At 45.8% G+C, this 16,084-nt stretch overlaps 1 protein-coding gene across 1 annotated transcript in view; it reads left to right on the top strand.

The window, feature by feature from the left end:
• The first annotated feature begins 10,255 nt into the window (after positions 1–10,255).
• The window catches only part of LOC140426297 (protein shisa-like-2A), a 42,971-nt gene continuing 37,142 nt past the window's right edge, over positions 10,256–16,084 (top strand). The window contains exon 1 of the mRNA XM_072510874.1: positions 10,256–10,440. Within this exon, the coding sequence (XP_072366975.1) occupies positions 10,256–10,440 (185 nt within the window). The remainder of the gene's footprint in view (positions 10,441–16,084) is intronic.

Here is a 16,084-nt window from a genome sequence, read left to right as displayed (position 1 = left end):
CTAATAAAGATCCGGTCCGGGGCACTGTACCGTCTGCTCCTGGTGGCGATGGGTTTGCAATCCGGGGTGAGGTTCGCAAACAGGGAAGGCAGACAGTGAGGGGGGTGTAGGGCCGCAGAATTTGAAGGTTAGACTTTGGAGGTTACACTGGAAGTCTAAACCCAGGAGTGTAGCCGCGCAGAGGTGGGGAAGGACGTAGAGACGGAAATGTTTGAACTCCCTTCCCTGAACTGAGGTTTGCTACACAAAACCCCTTTATCTCCATTGAGTGGGAACCGGAGGCCAGGGAGATTTTTTGATTAACGGGGTGGATAAGGAGAGAACAGCGCCTTACCGTGTCGGGGTGTATGAAGCTCTCCGTGCTCCCAGAGTCGATTAGGCAGGACGTCTCATGCCAGTTGATGCATACAGTCGTTGTAGCAGTTGAGAGTGTTCAAGGCCGAGACTGATCCAGAGTCACCGAGGCTAATCAAGCAGTTGAGAGTTCTCTTCGGGCAGTGCGTGGTCAGCCGAGCTGGGGACCTGGGGGTTCATCCAAGATGGCGGCTCCCATTGATCGCACATGGCTGGGGGTGTACAAAATGGCGGCGCCCATCCCTCTAACGTGGCGTCCGCGGGATAAGATGGCGGCATCCGGGGTCCGCACGTGGCTCTGGAGTAGGAAGATGGTGGCGACCGCTGGCCGCACAGGGACCGCGGAGAGGTTTGTGGTGGTGGTCCGCATTCGCCGCCGGAGACCACGGCAACCGCACAGGCCTGACATACCCCCACGAAATGGCCCTTTTTGCCGCATCCCTTGCAGGTGGATGAGCGGGCCGGGCAACGCTGGCGGGGGTGCTTGGCCTGCCCACAAAGGTAGCAGCGGGGCCCCCCGGGGTTGCCAGGCCACCTTGCAGCTTGTGGGGGGATGGGTGATGTCTCGGGGTCGGCTGCGGAGGGGTTCCACGCTGCCCAGGGGGCTGCCACGCGGTCGGGAACGTAAGCGCGTGTTTTCCTGGAGGCCACGTCCAGGGGGCCTGCAAGGGCCCGTGCCTCCTTGAGACCCACAGTGTCTTTTTCTAGCAGTAGCTGGCGGATTTGTGAGGATAGCATACCTGCCACGAAAGCGTCCCGGACCAAGAGTTCAGTGTGTTCGCTCGCCAAAACTTGCGGGCAGCTGCAGTTTCTCCCCAAAATCAGGAGTGCATGGTAGAATTCTTCCAGCGATTTCTCAGAGGTTTGTCGCCTTGTTGCAAGCAGGTGCCGGGCGTAGACCTGGTTTACTGGGCGAATATAATGTCCTTTTAGCAGGCCTATTGCTGCATCGAATCTTCCGCTTCCTCGATGAGGGTGTAAATCTCTGGGCTCACCCATGAGTGCAGGACTTGCATTTTCTGCTCTCCCGTGGGTGCGTTTTCGGCCGTCTCGAGATACCCTTTAAAGCACGCCAGCCAGTGCTTAAAGACTGCCGCTGAGTTTGCCGCGTGGGGGCTGAGTTGCAGACACTCCAGCTTGATTCAGAGCTCCATCCTTTTTTATAAAAAAAACTAGCTTATTAAATTGATGCATGATCAATGACCACTAAAGCGAGGTTGTAGTCCAACTGAAGGCTTTAATAAGCTAGATGTTTCCCCCAGCAGCTCAGGTACAGAATGAAGGCTACTGGGGCGGCATGGGCTCTTATACCCCACCTAGCAGGGCAGAGCTACCATACATCTTAACCAATAGAAAGCATACAGTTTCGGTCTTGTCGTTGGTGGGTCGGGTAATAATAATAATCTTTATTCTCACAAATAGGCTTACATTAACAGTGCAGTGAAGTTACTATGAAAAGCCCCTAGTCGGCACATTCCGGCGCCTGTTCGGGTACACAGAGGGAGAATTCAGAATGTCCAAATTACCTAACAGCCTGTCTTTCGGGACTTGTGGGAGGAAACCGGAGCACCCGGAGGAAACCCACACGGACATGGGGAGGACGCGCAGACTCCGCACAGACAGTGACCGAAGCCGTGAATCGAACCTGGGACCCTGGAGCTGTGAAGCAACAGTGCTACCCACTGTGCTACCGTGCGGTACAGGTAATTAAGATGAATGTGTTACCGCGGTTTTTGTTTATTTTTCAGTGCCTGCCGATCTTTTTGGCGAAGGAGTTTTTTTAAGGAAGTGGAGAGGATGATTACCTCGTTTATCTGGGGGGGGGGGCGGGGGGAGGTGGCTCATTAGGAAGGTGTTGTTGCAGAGCGGATGGCAGTCAGGGGGGTTGGGTCTCCCGAATTTGCTATATTATTACTGGGAGACAAATGCTGAAAAGGTGAGGGCTGGGTCAGAGTGGGGGGGGGGGGGGTTAAAATGGAGAGAGTGTCTGCCGGGAGTCGGGGTTGAGGGCATTGGCAACAGCGCCGCTCCAGGTGGCCCCGGGAAAATATTCAGGGAGTCCGGTGGTAGTGGCAACTTTGAGGATCTGGAGGCAGTTGCACCAGCACTTTAAGTTGTGGGCAGGGCCAAGGGAAATGCCTATTCGGGGGAACCAAATTGTGGGCGGGGTCAAGGGAAATGCTGATTCGGGAGAACCAAGTTGTGCGCGGGGTGAAGGGAAATGCCGATTTGGGAGAACCGTGAACGGGATTCTCTGCTCGCGTTCGCCCGTGACCGGAGAATCCTGCCCGAGGTCAATGGATTTTTCCATTCTACACGGCTCGCCCGCGGCGCTCTTGCTGCAGGCGGGTGGGAGAATCCAGCCCCATAGGTTTGACCCAGAGAAGTGGGATGGGAGTTTCCGGAGGTGCGGGGAGAGGGTAGTTAGGGTACTAAAAGATTTGTTTCTGGGAGACCGGTTTGTGAGGCTGGAGGAGCTGGGGGAGAAATATGGGTTGGGACAGGGGGAGATGTTTAGATATATGCAGGTTCGAGATTTCACCAGGTAAGAGATACAGAGCTTTCCGGTAACGCGGCCCCGATATTGTTGGAAGAGGTACTGTGACGGGGGAATGGAGAAGGGGTGGTGTCGGCGATTTGTGGGGTGATTCTGGGGGAGGACAAGGTATCATTGGAGGGGATTAAGGTGAAGCGGGAGGAAGAGTTGGGGGAGGGCATGGAGGAGGGGTTGTGCTGTGAGGTGCTCCGGAGGGTGAATGCCTCAACCTCATGTGCAAGGTTGGGGCTGATACAGTTGAAGGTGGTGTATAGAGCGCACCTCACGAGGACGACGATGAGCCGACTCTTTGAGGGGGTAGAGAATGTTTGTGAGCGTTGTTGGAGGAGCCCCGCAAATCACGTTCATATGTTTTGTTCCTGTCCAAAACTGGAGGGGTATTGGAGGGAGGTCTTCAGGGTGATCTCAAGGCTGGTGCACGAGAGGTTTAAACCAGGTCCTCTAGGGGCCATATTCGGAGTGTCGGACCAGCTGCTTTTGGAGGCGGGTGCAAAGGCAGATGTTTTAGCCTTCACCTCGCTTATCGCCTAAGGCAGGTCCTGTTGGGTGGAGGTCAGCTTCTCTGCTCTGTGCCTCGACGTGGCGGGTGGACCTGCTGGAATTTTTAACACTCAAGAACGTGAAGGTCGAGTTGAGGGGAAGGGTTCTACAACTCATGGGCTTTGTTTATTATGCATTTTCAAGAATTGGATAACATCAAACATTAGGGGGGGTTAGGGGGGTTTGGAACATACAAGTTGTTGGTGATTATGTATCGGACAATGGTGAATTCTTGATTCTTTTTTTCTCGTGTTCTGCATTTAAAATATTGGTGACTGTTTGGGGATGGGTGGGAGAAAGGGATTGTTGGCAAGGGGATTGCCATTGTATTTGTTATTGTTGATTATCTGTTTGTGGATGTAAATTTGATGAAAATGTAAAAAAGGAGAATAAAAATATATATTTTTTATAAAGTAAATGGTTTCTCCCCATTTCACCATTGGTTCTTTTACTAGTCACCTCACATCGGTGCCCTTTGGCTCTCGGTCTTTCCAACAATGGAAACAGTTTCTCTCTCTCTAGATATATATCAGTCAAAATACCAATAGAACTCTCATGCTTTTCTTCAAATATTGTCCTGGAGTCTTTTCCATCAGATGAGGCCTCAGTTTAGCACCTTATCCAAAAGAGAGCACTTTGGACAGTGTAGCACTCCTTCAGTATTGCACTGAAATGTCAGCCTGGAATATGTGCTCAAGTTTCTGAAGTGTGGCATGAACTCCACCCTCCCATTTACCACCCCACCCTACAGAAAATAGCTGCTAGAATTGAAGAACTAGTGGAATTGGGTTCTGCTTCTAACTGCTGACGGTTTATCTCCGCTTTCTTCATTCTTGAATTGGGTCAGGATTTCAGACCCTAAGAATTTCCCAGTTGATGTTTATGTTGGCAGTCAACAAACAGAGCTTTGGAGAAGTTGTGGTCTTGAAGAAATAAAGGCAGAAATGAATATTTCCACGGCATTGAGATGAGGTAGAGGGATGGTTAATATTTTGGAAAACGAAATATTACTGAACTGATTATGATCATTCTTGTCAGTATAAATGCCATGACTAACATTTAATTTGCAGCGACCCTGTGAGAAAACATTTCTGTTTGGCAGGGATTCACTGTGAGCTAAGCAGCAAAGCATGATGCTCCTGAAAAACAAAATCAACGCATTAGGCGTGGATTAGCTAAGCAACAATGGAATTCAAACTGGTCAATTAACAAATTAGAGATTCTCAAGTCTTAAACCTCCAAGGAGAATCTATCTGACTATAACAGAATGGCAGATTAATCAGGTTGCATATTTTCTGATGTGCAGTCACCAAGGAGAGAAATCAGAACGTCAGGGTTCACTGCAAGTTTATTGAATATTTCTGACAGGTTTTCTGCTATTTCAATAAGAATCATAGAAGGAGGCAGATCATTCAGCAATGGCTCAGTAATGTCTTTAGTGTCATTCTCCCACAGAGTCATAGAGGTCTACAACACAGAAAGGCTCTTCAGCTCATCACGTCTGCGCTGGTGATGAGCAACCACTTAACTATTCTAATCCCATTTTCCAGCACTTGGCCTGTAGCCTTGTATGTCTTGGCATCGCAAGTGCACATCTGAATGTTCTGAGGGTCTCAGCCTCCGCCACCCTTTCAGGCAGTGAATTCCAGACTCCCACCACCCTCTGGATCAAAACGTTTTCCTCACATCCCCTCTAAACCTTACCTTAAATCAGGGTTTTTCAAACCCAGGGTCGCGACCACGGGTGGGTCGAGACCACAGCTGGGTGTCGAGAAGGTTGTGGAGTGATCAATCGTGACCTTCCCGATCGCGGGAGAGTGCCCAACAGTCGGGACCGGCTTTTAGGTTGAGAATGCCGGCCGTGGCTAGCAGCAGCCATAGCATTTTGTCTTGCTCCATCTGATTGGCACCCAGATTATCCAATGCGTGATTAGCTTTCCAAACATCACATCCGATGTCTACTTGTTCTGCTGACCAATGGGAGGAGGCCGAGGCGATACTTCTGGTGTTGGAATTGTTGGTGCTCGGGGCCTGTGAAGAACACTGTCTAGTACCACCTCCTCCTGACGTCAGCGCGCCATCCCAGTACCGTCTCGACCTAATGTCAGTGCACTGTCCTAGTACTTCCTCCTCCTGATGTCAGCGTGCTGCCCCAAGACCAAATTCTTATTAAAAACGGCAGAGTCTTTGTACCAGAAGTGGTGGGCAAGAGCAGATCACGCACCCGGCACGCACACTGACTTCACGCGATCCATGCTTTAGCCGCAAAATTCTGAAGGAGAAATTTCTCCATTTTGTAGCTGCCAGCAAGCAAGCCACAGGGCTGTGTCAAGACATGAAGATGGATCAGTTTGTCATAAAGAAGAGAGGGTCGGAGACAAAAACAGGCCAGGAACACACAATTGAATCTGCTGCAGAGAGCTTCTCGGGAGACTCCAGGGCAGGAAAATGCAGTGCTGGTGTGAGCTCCAGGGCCTCTGGTGAACAAGAAGAAGCTGAAATCGGAAACAAAGCAGTATAAAGATGATTTCTTGAGGTATGGTTTTATTAATTGTGCCAATGCAAATCAGGATGCAAAGCCCATGTGCTTTATGTGCAGGGAAGTACTGGCAAATAAAAGATTAAACATTCAAAAGCATTTCAAGACTAAGCATGGCGAGGTGGAGGACAAACCTCTTGATTTTTTTCAAAGGATGCAGCGAAAACCTAAATCATCAGCTTTTAGCAGAAATGTAACATTGAATGACAAAGCAAGTGAGATATTGAGAACAAAGCAGGCTCAACTGTCACATTAAAGGTAAGCAAAAAGGTCAGTCACGAAGTTCGGTCAGCATGGGTCACAAAGGTTGGCCGGTGTGGATCGCGAAGGTTGGCCGCTTGGTAAAAAGGTTTGAAAAACACTGCCTTAAATCTATGCCCTGTAGTCATTGATCCCTCCACCAAGGGGAAAAATGCATCCTGTCTGCTCTATCTTTGCCTCCCATAATTTTATACATCTCAATCATGTCCCTCCTCAGTCTCCTCTGCTCAAAGGAAAACAACCCCGGTCTATCCAATCTCTCTTCATAACTAAAACTCTCCAGACCAGGTAACATCCTGGCAGATCTCCTCGGCACCTTTTCCAGTGCTATCGCATCCCTCCTATAATGTGGATTCCAGAACTGCACACAATCTGGCCATCTGAAATAACTGGCAGAAAAGCAGCAAAATGCGCAGCCCAGCAACTAATGGGATGTCTGCTTACAGCTGCATTTGTCCTTCGAGGAATGTCATCGGTTCAGCCTCCCCCCTCACATTCCCAGCCCCTTCATGAGTGGGAACAATTTCTCCCTATTTACTTTATCCAGATATTGAATTCCTCTATCAAAATCTCCTTTAAACCTTCTCCTTTCCAAGGAAAACAGTCCCAATTTCTCCAATCTAGCTTCATAATTGAATTGCGGTGGCGGTCATTTCTTATTCGGTTCTGCAATTTTTCATGGCAAAGTGTATTTAACCGACAACATTTATAAAATAACTGAAAAATCTATTCAAATTTGCCATCACATGAAGTACAATGCAGATCAGTTTCTTTCAATTCAGCCCAAGCGTGCCTCATTACACTTGTCATTTTTACTTGTCATTGCTAGTTATAGTTAAAATTGTTCTCTTAATCTCGGCTGCCTTGCGTGTCGTCGGACAGAGCGAGGTTCCTCAGCGAGGCATTTGTATCAGTAGACAATAACCACACATTCGAAACTACTGGATGAATGAGGGGTGACTGCCTCAGGGGTAGAAAATTCCCACTGGTTTATGGGTCACTCTCGCTGGGATAGAACATTTAAATTGTCAGAGGGCGGGAGTGCACATTGATCAACTCCACTTCTCTGACACTGTGGGGTTTCAATGGTAACTCTCGCTCCCGACCCCTGACCTCAGTTTCAGCTCCAACAGAATAGATACAGGAAGAAAGGGCTCGAAAAGAAAAGGGAATCTATAAGTAGCATTGGGAGAGTTTCCGTTCCATCAGAGCGAAAGAAGAACAAGGATCAAAAGGTGAAGGAAACACGGAAAAACAACAAACAGAAAATATATATATTTTTAAAACCCACAACAGGTTGGAAATACTCAGCAGATGTGAAACGGGAAATGAAAAAAATGAAAATCGCTTATTGTCACAAGTAGGCTTCAAATGAAGTTACTGTGAAAAGCCCCTAGTCGCCACATTCCGGCCAGCGCCTGTTCGGGGAGGCTGGTACGGGAATTGAACCGTGCTGCTGGCCTACCTTGGTCTGCTTTCAAAGCCAGCGATTTAGCCCTGTGCTATACCAGCCCCTAGAATGTTAGAGAGCTAACGTTCAGGTCGACGCCCTTTTACCAGAAAGTTGACATCACTAACACGTCCCCTTGACTCGACACCAGACTTTCTCTGGGGAAAGGTGGGAAAGCACAGCACACACATCCCCAGATCTTTGTGGAAACACTTTTTTTTTTAGCTCAGCAGCAAGCAGCAATATTAGACTAGCCGAATCATAGGATACTTGTGCCCTTTTTATGCTGTGTGGAGTTTCCTAGAACTTTGGAGCCAATTCAATTGAATAGTCAGAGGACTGCCAAGAGTTACCCTCTGGCACTCATTAGCATTTTGACCAATGCTGTGCAAAGAACGTGAGCTTCTTGAATTTACTTGAGTTGGGTGTAGTGAGTCCCAAACTCATATTTTTGACAATGTTTAGGAACTTTTTAAAACTCTTTTATTTGTCCAACTGCACTGTATTTTGTGTATGGAATTTTTATGACTTCAGAATGATACATTAGAAAGTCCAAAGCCACCTACTCATTTTTATAAAACATGCTGTGCCTTAGTGTGTATAAAGTATGATTTGATGGCTTCTAGTTTTACTTTCTTGTATGAGGAGTATAGTGTACGTTATGTATTTTTCTCAACTGTCATTTTGTAACGCTGATTTATTCCTGTTTTGCAGCAGTTTTCAAGTTTTGGTGAATGCTAATAAAATGCCCTGAAACCTCAACTTAAATTACTAATAGAAAAATTGGTGTACCCAAAAATGCAAATTTGGACGTCATTTGTAGGAATTTCGAGCCATTTACTGGATAGTTATGTCTAACTTCTGTGTCTTTGACATAAATTCGCCTGATGTCGCGTGATGTTCACAGAGGACATTTCACAGGAGTTCAGGTGAGCTACAGAAGATAAACAATTAAGAACATTAGGGTACAAAGTCTTTGAGCTGAGTGAATTAGATAAGCTGACTTACTTGTGACCTATTGTTCAATATATTACATGCTGCCATTTATTTTTACTCTTATTCCACGGGCACTGCTGTGTACTTGTACCTAGTGCTACAAGATTGTTTTCCCAGTTTCATAGCACAGTGGTTAGCACTGTTACTTCACAGCACCAGTCCCAGGTTCGATCCCCAGCTTGGATCACTGGCTGTTCTCCCCGTGTCTGCATGGGGTTTCCTCTGGGTGCTCGGGTTTCCTCCCACAAGTCCTGAAAGATGTGGGGTGGGATTCTCCGATTGCCGATGCCGAAATCGCATTTGGCGACTGGCCAGAAAATCTTTTTGACACCAAAATCGGGGGCAGCACCTGCTTTTGGATGCTCCGCCACCTCCAAAATGGCATCATTGCTACGCCATTGGGACGACTTCAGGACATCACCTGAAGGCCCTCCCCCGATGCTCTGCCCTCGATGGGCTGACTTCCTGACAGCGTGGATTGCTTGTGGTCTGAGGTTTCGTCAAACTCGCGCTGCCACAGTGGGGGGTGGGGGGGAGGGCAGCCGCTCTGCTGCCATGGGCTTTGGCGGGGATTGGGGAGTGGTCTGTATCAAATGCCTTTTGAAAGTCCATGAACGCCACATCAGCAACATTTCCCTCATCAACCCTCTGCTACCTCTTCACATAATTCCAGCAAGTTAGTTAAACACCATTTTCTCTTAACAAATGCCTCAGCTCTGCGCCCCCCCCCCCCCCCCCACGGGCACAAATTCCCCCTTTTCAGACCCTACATTTACCACCCTTTTACTATTTATATGCTCATTGAAGGCTTTAAGATTTTTTTTTTGCTCGTCCAGTAACATTATCATTTTGCTTCAGTTAAGATTCCGCCCTGTTGAGTTCAGGGGATCAGGTGGAACCGCATTTTATTCACATTACAACACCATCGCTGACGTCTGAACATTTTACTTGACGGTGGGCGGAGTAGTGTCAAGAAGCCACGAAGGTGGTGCTGTTATGATCACTATTTCAGAAGCGAGGATGTTCAGGCTTCAGAAGTACTCAATAAGTAATCCACTCCAACCGAGAAAAGTGCGGGGGGAAATCGGCCGAGAGAGGTTCGGTGTGAAAGTGTCTTTATTTATTTATCTTATTGTATTATTATTCCGTTTATATCATGGGCTTGTGCCACGAGTGAGCTGAAAAATCAGTCCGGCCCACACAGCTCACTCCGGTGAAGGGAATTCCTCTGGGCTCCAGCTGTGGACGAGCTGGACTACCCTGTGCTGAAAGGAAGTTTGGGATAGACAGGCGCGGGTCCGCTTCCTCAGCCAGATGGATATCGCGCGTCAGGAGACAGGAGAAACCTGGAGACAGCCTCGCTCCTCCGAGGGAGATTGCTAGCCGCCTCCTGACAGAACTTTCCTCCCGAGCGGCCGGAGCAGTTCCTCTGACCTGCGTTTGGAATCAAAGGAGCTCTCTGCAACTTCCCTCCTCTCCAGTCATCGGCCTGCCAAATCCTTCCAGCTTTTGGGACGATCTCCCGGCTCTCCGCCGACCTTTCCCGCCGGGCTCCACCATGAGTGCGGACTGCAGCGGCTATTATAACGCGGAGGAAAACGCCTTCGTTTCCAACTTCACCTGTCCCAAGTCGGACAGCCACCTGAGCGCCATTTTTTGCTGCGGGTTCAATGATATCAAATACTGCTGCGATGACCCCAACAGCTTCTTCCCTTACCAGTACAGCTACATGTGGTGGTTAAGGTAAGAAAAGGGGGACTTAGAGTATAACATCTACAAAGGGACACATTTAAAAAAAAAACCTTGAGTTTTTTTTGAGCAGCAATATTTAATAAACCCTCATCAAGCACACCCTCTAGGCAACCTTGGCAAATGAATTCGAGCTCGTTTTTGACCTCTGTTAGCATTCCTAAAATAGTCGAAGCAACTCTGCTGTTATGAGCGTCTCCACAACCAAATTCGCGCGCGATTAATTCGAACCAGGGCCAGTGAGAATAACAGTCAATTCGAATTAAGGTTCAATTTGGAACACCGAATCCACTCCATTACTCTGGGATCGGTCCAAGATTACTTTTACACATAAGTTAGAAACTTTAGGTGCGAACCCCACGGGCAAACGGACCATACATATCCTGCAAGTGGCAATGTAAATAAACTCTTGCAAGCTGTCGGTGAAGAATCGTGTGGGAATGTAGTTCGTGGTTGTCAGTGCCACTCTCGATGGGGAATGGTAGCTGTCGCCGGCATCCCTGCTCTTGCTTCAAGTAACCTCTGCTGTTGTGCATTGTGCGAGACTTACTACAGAGATTTTCTAGAAGCCTGGCTTTCCAAAGGTTCGCTGTAAAAAAAAAAAACCGAAAACAAATGCACACAATATTCTGCTGTCTTGATTTATGTTTTTTTGTCCATGCCGCAGCTGGTAAGGTTCAGTTGTATTATAATGCCGAACCACATTCAAGAAGTGTTTAAAAAAAAAAAAAAGATTATTAGAGTCGTATTGTGTGGATCTACATTATTATGTATTATGGTATGGATTCCTCAGCAGCCAGGACAGCAGCAAAGCAATCGTACAGTTCACATCTCAATCTCCCACTTCAGCAGTCGGTGCCTGAGTGTGTATGGGGTGAGCGGGGTCAGGGGCTGGGGCAAGTTAGTAACCATATTATGTCTCAGTATAACAGTCCGTAAAGTGAAAAGAAATGTTTTGCAGGCTTGAAAGGGCAGACAGAAAAGATGTTTACAGTCAATGTTAATATTGCTTGCAGGGCACTTCTAGAGTCACCGACAATTTTTCACCCTCCAAAAATACACTTCGTTCATAAAAGTTGTAAAAATATCACAAATCTTTCATCTTGAAAATTATAGAAAGTGCCATAAAGCTCGACTTGGCTCCATACAGTACAACTCGATGGGCCGAATGGCCTCCTTCTGCACTGTAAATTCTATGATATGTTCCATTCTTAAGTGCCACTATACAATTGTATGGGCAACACCGTAGCATAGTGGTTAGCACTATGGCTTCACAGCGCCAGGGTCCCAGGTTCGATTCCCGGCTTGGGTCACTGTCTAGGCAGAGTCTGCACGTTCTCAACGTGTCTGTGTGGGTTTCCTCCAGGTGCTCCGGTTTCCTCCCACAAGTCCCGAAAGACGTGCTATTAGATAATTTGGACATTCTGAATTGTCCCTCTGTGTACCTGAACAGGCGCCGGAATGTGGTGACTAGGGGCTTTTCACAGTAACTTCATTGCAGTGTTAATGTAAGCCCACTTGTGACAATAAAGATTATTAGAAAAATATATAATTCTTCTGATATTTTCAATATACATTCCAGGTCAGGCATGCAGCTTGGGAACTAAACATTTCAAATGAAAACATTTCAGAAAGTGCAATCGAATATCGCATGTTCCTCCTTGAGGTGTCTCAATACAATTTTAATACTTTTGCATTCATAATCATTGTTAGGCATTCAGCTTGAGGGGTTCTGCCAATTTTCAAGCCCCTCAGTACACGATGGTTGAAAGGCTTTAGACAGCAAACTTTCTCGATTGAACCTCTGTGGTGGCTAACGCAAGCTTTAGTGCATCCTTCAGTATGCAGTCCTGGACCTTGGAATGTGCCCGTCTGCAAACAGGAAGACCAGCAAGTTTCATGCAGACCGAAGTAACAACTTTTTAGATGGGGCTTGGATTTATTAAGGCAGCAACACCAATACCAATTAAGATTATCTACCTCACAACAGTGCAGTTGAACTGACCGGCAATGTCAGAGGGACCACTTGAGATATGGCAAAAGTTGCCATGTTGTGGAGGAGTCATGGGAAGTAAATATTTCATCATATTGTAATATAAAGATGGGAGTGAACTTATCTCCATGTTGTAATATGGAAATGGTAATGAATTATTCTTCTCATTGTCATGTATACATGACAATGAATTATTTTGCCCTGTTCTAATATATGGTAGTGCCTTTTTCTCCAATTTAATAAATAGATGCAAGTGAGTTTTGTCCATTGACAGGTGGTTGTAGGTTTTCCCTTATGTTTCTTGCATATTCCTTATGTATATTAGATAATAGTGTATTTTTTAATGTTGTAATATAGATGATAGTTAATAACCTCCATGTAGTGCTGTAGTATTTAAATTGTAGTGACTAAACCCCCTGATTTTGTAATATTTAGATGGTAATACATTTTTCTCCATGTAATTCACTGTCAAAAGTAGCCTATTATATTTGCATTTACATTTACAAAGAATTAATGTGCCTTGAAGTTCTGCAATGCAAATTAATGTTTAAAGTGTACCTGACATCAGTTACACAAACAAGAAAATGCATCTGACAAGAATGAAGCTATAATCACAGATATATTCTAAATAACGTCTCACTAAATTTAAATCATTTTTATCACTATGAGCACTGCATATTTTACTACGCAGCAAATATGCCCATTGGATCAAAATCCTGAAGCTGTTGAGCACAATTGCTTCATTTTGTTTTTCCAAGTCTGCTCCACATGGTTTTCTCAGATTACATGTTCGTGCTTGAAAGCAAATAACAAGGAGGATTTCCTCTATCTGCCTGCCTCTTTCTAAATGTTTGTTGTCTTCTATGTGTTTTTGGTTCTATCTCTTTCTATTGTTTTTTTGGTTGTATTCTTCCATTTTCTTGTCTGTGACTACATTGTTCTTCTCTCCCTGATACTCATTGTTTGTGTTAGACCCAAAGTTCCTTTTTCTTTCCTTTATGGCTCTCTTTCTCTGTACGCCTAAGACTCTCTCTATCTGTCACCATGTTTTTCTGTATTCACTTTCTTGGTTCATGTTCCCTTATGTCTCTGTGTCTTTCTATCTCAACTGGGAATAACAGATCATAGAATTTACAGTGCAGAAGGAGGCCATTCGGCCCATCGAGTCTGCACCAGCCCTTGGAAGGAGCACCCACTTAAGCCCAAGCCTCCACCCCATCCCCGTAACGCCACCCAACCTTTTGGACACTAAGAGACAATTTAGCATGGCCAATCCACCAAACCTGCACATTTTTGGATTGTGGGAGGAAACGGGAGCACCCGGAGGAATCCCACGCAGACTTGGGGAGAAAGTGCAAACGCCACACAGTCACCTGAGGCCGGAATTGAACTGGGTCCCTGGAGCTGTGAGGCAGCTGTGCTAACCACTGTGCCGCCGTGCTGCCCTTAGATCTTGACTGTGATATTATTTTGGTGGGCTAAGAGGTGGGAAAATCTGGTGGTGTTGAAGGAGCTGCATGTCAAGGACTTCTGCATTCTTCTACAATTTGGTCTATGATTCTTTCACTTCTGTTTTCTGAAATCCATCTCCAAGGCTGTTGAAGTCAGGAAACCTTCTGGTGTGTGGATGTCAGTCTTTTGGAACTACCAGTAGGTCTATTTATAAATGATCTTGGAATTGTGCATGGTACTCCAATGTCTGACATCTCCCATGATACTGCATACCACTGAATGGCATTTTACAGACCAGTCAATCATTGCTTAGCAATAAATCCGTTTTTCCATTGTGCTTTACAATTGAGGATGCAAGTGGTTGCTATGCTTGTTCGTGTTCCTCATGGTGGTTGGCTCCATGAGCTTGGAAGAATAAAGTGACTCAGCAAGGCTTCCAGTAATGCCATTCTGGGGTAAGGTGTCCCATGGAATAGAACACTGGGAGGAATACAGGGAGAAGGGTCTAAACCAGAAAGTTAGGCAGAAACTAGTCCCAGAAGAAAGTCCCAGGCAGGGACAAAGATAGGGATCAGAGATAAATCTCATTTTGTCAAGGTAATATATAGGAGCAAAGAAAAGGCTCCATGTTAAAGAAAGAGCTGCAAGGAGCAGACTTGAAACAAAGTGGGCTTGAGAGAAACCCAGAAGATTTGAGACGACAAACAAACGTTAGTGACTCCGGGCTGCCGTAAGGGCAATGGTACCCTTTTGGAGTTGGGGTGGTCTGCTTGGCATGGCTGAGGATCTAAGGGTCTGCTTGGAAAGTGAAGCATGAGTGTACTCAGAGATCCAGGAGAAACAAATCTTGGAAGGTGAGATTAAAATCCTGAAGGTGGATTCTTATTGAAGCCATCCGAGTGGAAGCAACGTTTGGAGAGAATCTTAGGGTGAGTTTTTCAAATGTGGAGATTAGAAACTTTTGTGAGAAAGACAGGATTTCATTGAGACTGGTTGGCATCCGACGTGGCGAACACCTACCTGGGTGGGTGGTTGAGAAATCCTCTTTGGTCACAATGTGGTGTATCTGACCATAGTTTTCCAGTTGGTTCACATGCTGCAAATGTTTCCTGAATATTATTAGTATAAGGTAGATATGAGAAATTGTTTTATCTTTCTGAATTTGTATGTGTCTGTAAACATATAGCTGAAGTAAAGGATTATAGGAAATTGAATCATCCTTTTGTGTTTGTATTGAGATCTTTCCAATCTTTTTATCTGTGTAATGTAGTTCATTTTTTCCAGTTTAATAAATGTTTCATTATTTGTGTTAAAAGTTCATCAGCAGACTCCTATGATTTTGTTCACTAAGGATCTATAAAGCAAAGTTGGGATCTATCAAGCGAGGTTTTACTTTGCAATCTGATTTGTCCAGCATTAACATCAGCTGGGATCATAACTCTTACCTATGAAAGGGAACTCATTCTATGCTTTCTTTTCTAAATCAGCAAGATCCTCCAGAATTAGTTTCTCAGATGTGCTTGAACCAGTGATGGTGTTGAATACTTTGGCGAAATGACCCAATTTACTGAATCTGCATTGTGATACATCTGTAACAATACACACTGTTAGGCACGTGTTTATTACTGCACAGATACTATATTGCATATGTTATGGTGCTGTGTATAGTCACTGTTTCTGGGGCAGAGCGACCTGTACAAGATGGACGGGTTGCACCTTAGCCAGACCGTGACTAACATCCGAGCAGGAAAATTTACGGAGTGCTGTTGGGGAGGGTTTAAACTGGATTGGTGGCGGGATAGGAACCTGAGGGGGAGCTCAGATTGGAGGGAAGTAGAACTGGTAACCGGAAGCAGAAAAGTAGGAAGTGAAATTAGAAGATAGGCAAGCATCAAATAGGGTCAGAATGCGGAACAATTAAAAAATACAAAGTTAAAGGCACTCGTTTTGAATGCACACCACATTTGCAATAAGGTAGATAATTTGAAGGTGCAAATAGTGATAAATGGGTATGATTTAATTGCCATTACAGAGATGTGGGGTGCAATTTAAAAAAAATTATTCAAGGCTTTTTACATATGCACACAAAATATCAGAAGAGCAACACATCAACTTAAACAAAAAAACACAAATCCCAAACCTCCCCTGATACCAACACCTCACCACATCCCGCCTTCCCAATTTTTACCCCTT

The sequence above is a fragment of the Scyliorhinus torazame genome, chromosome 7, assembly GCF_047496885.1.
Source record: "Scyliorhinus torazame isolate Kashiwa2021f chromosome 7, sScyTor2.1, whole genome shotgun sequence".
NCBI classification, from domain to species: Eukaryota; Metazoa; Chordata; class Chondrichthyes; order Carcharhiniformes; family Scyliorhinidae; genus Scyliorhinus; species Scyliorhinus torazame.
The sequence above is the reverse complement of the archived record's forward strand: the minus strand, read 5'-3'. Positions and strand labels throughout refer to the sequence as shown.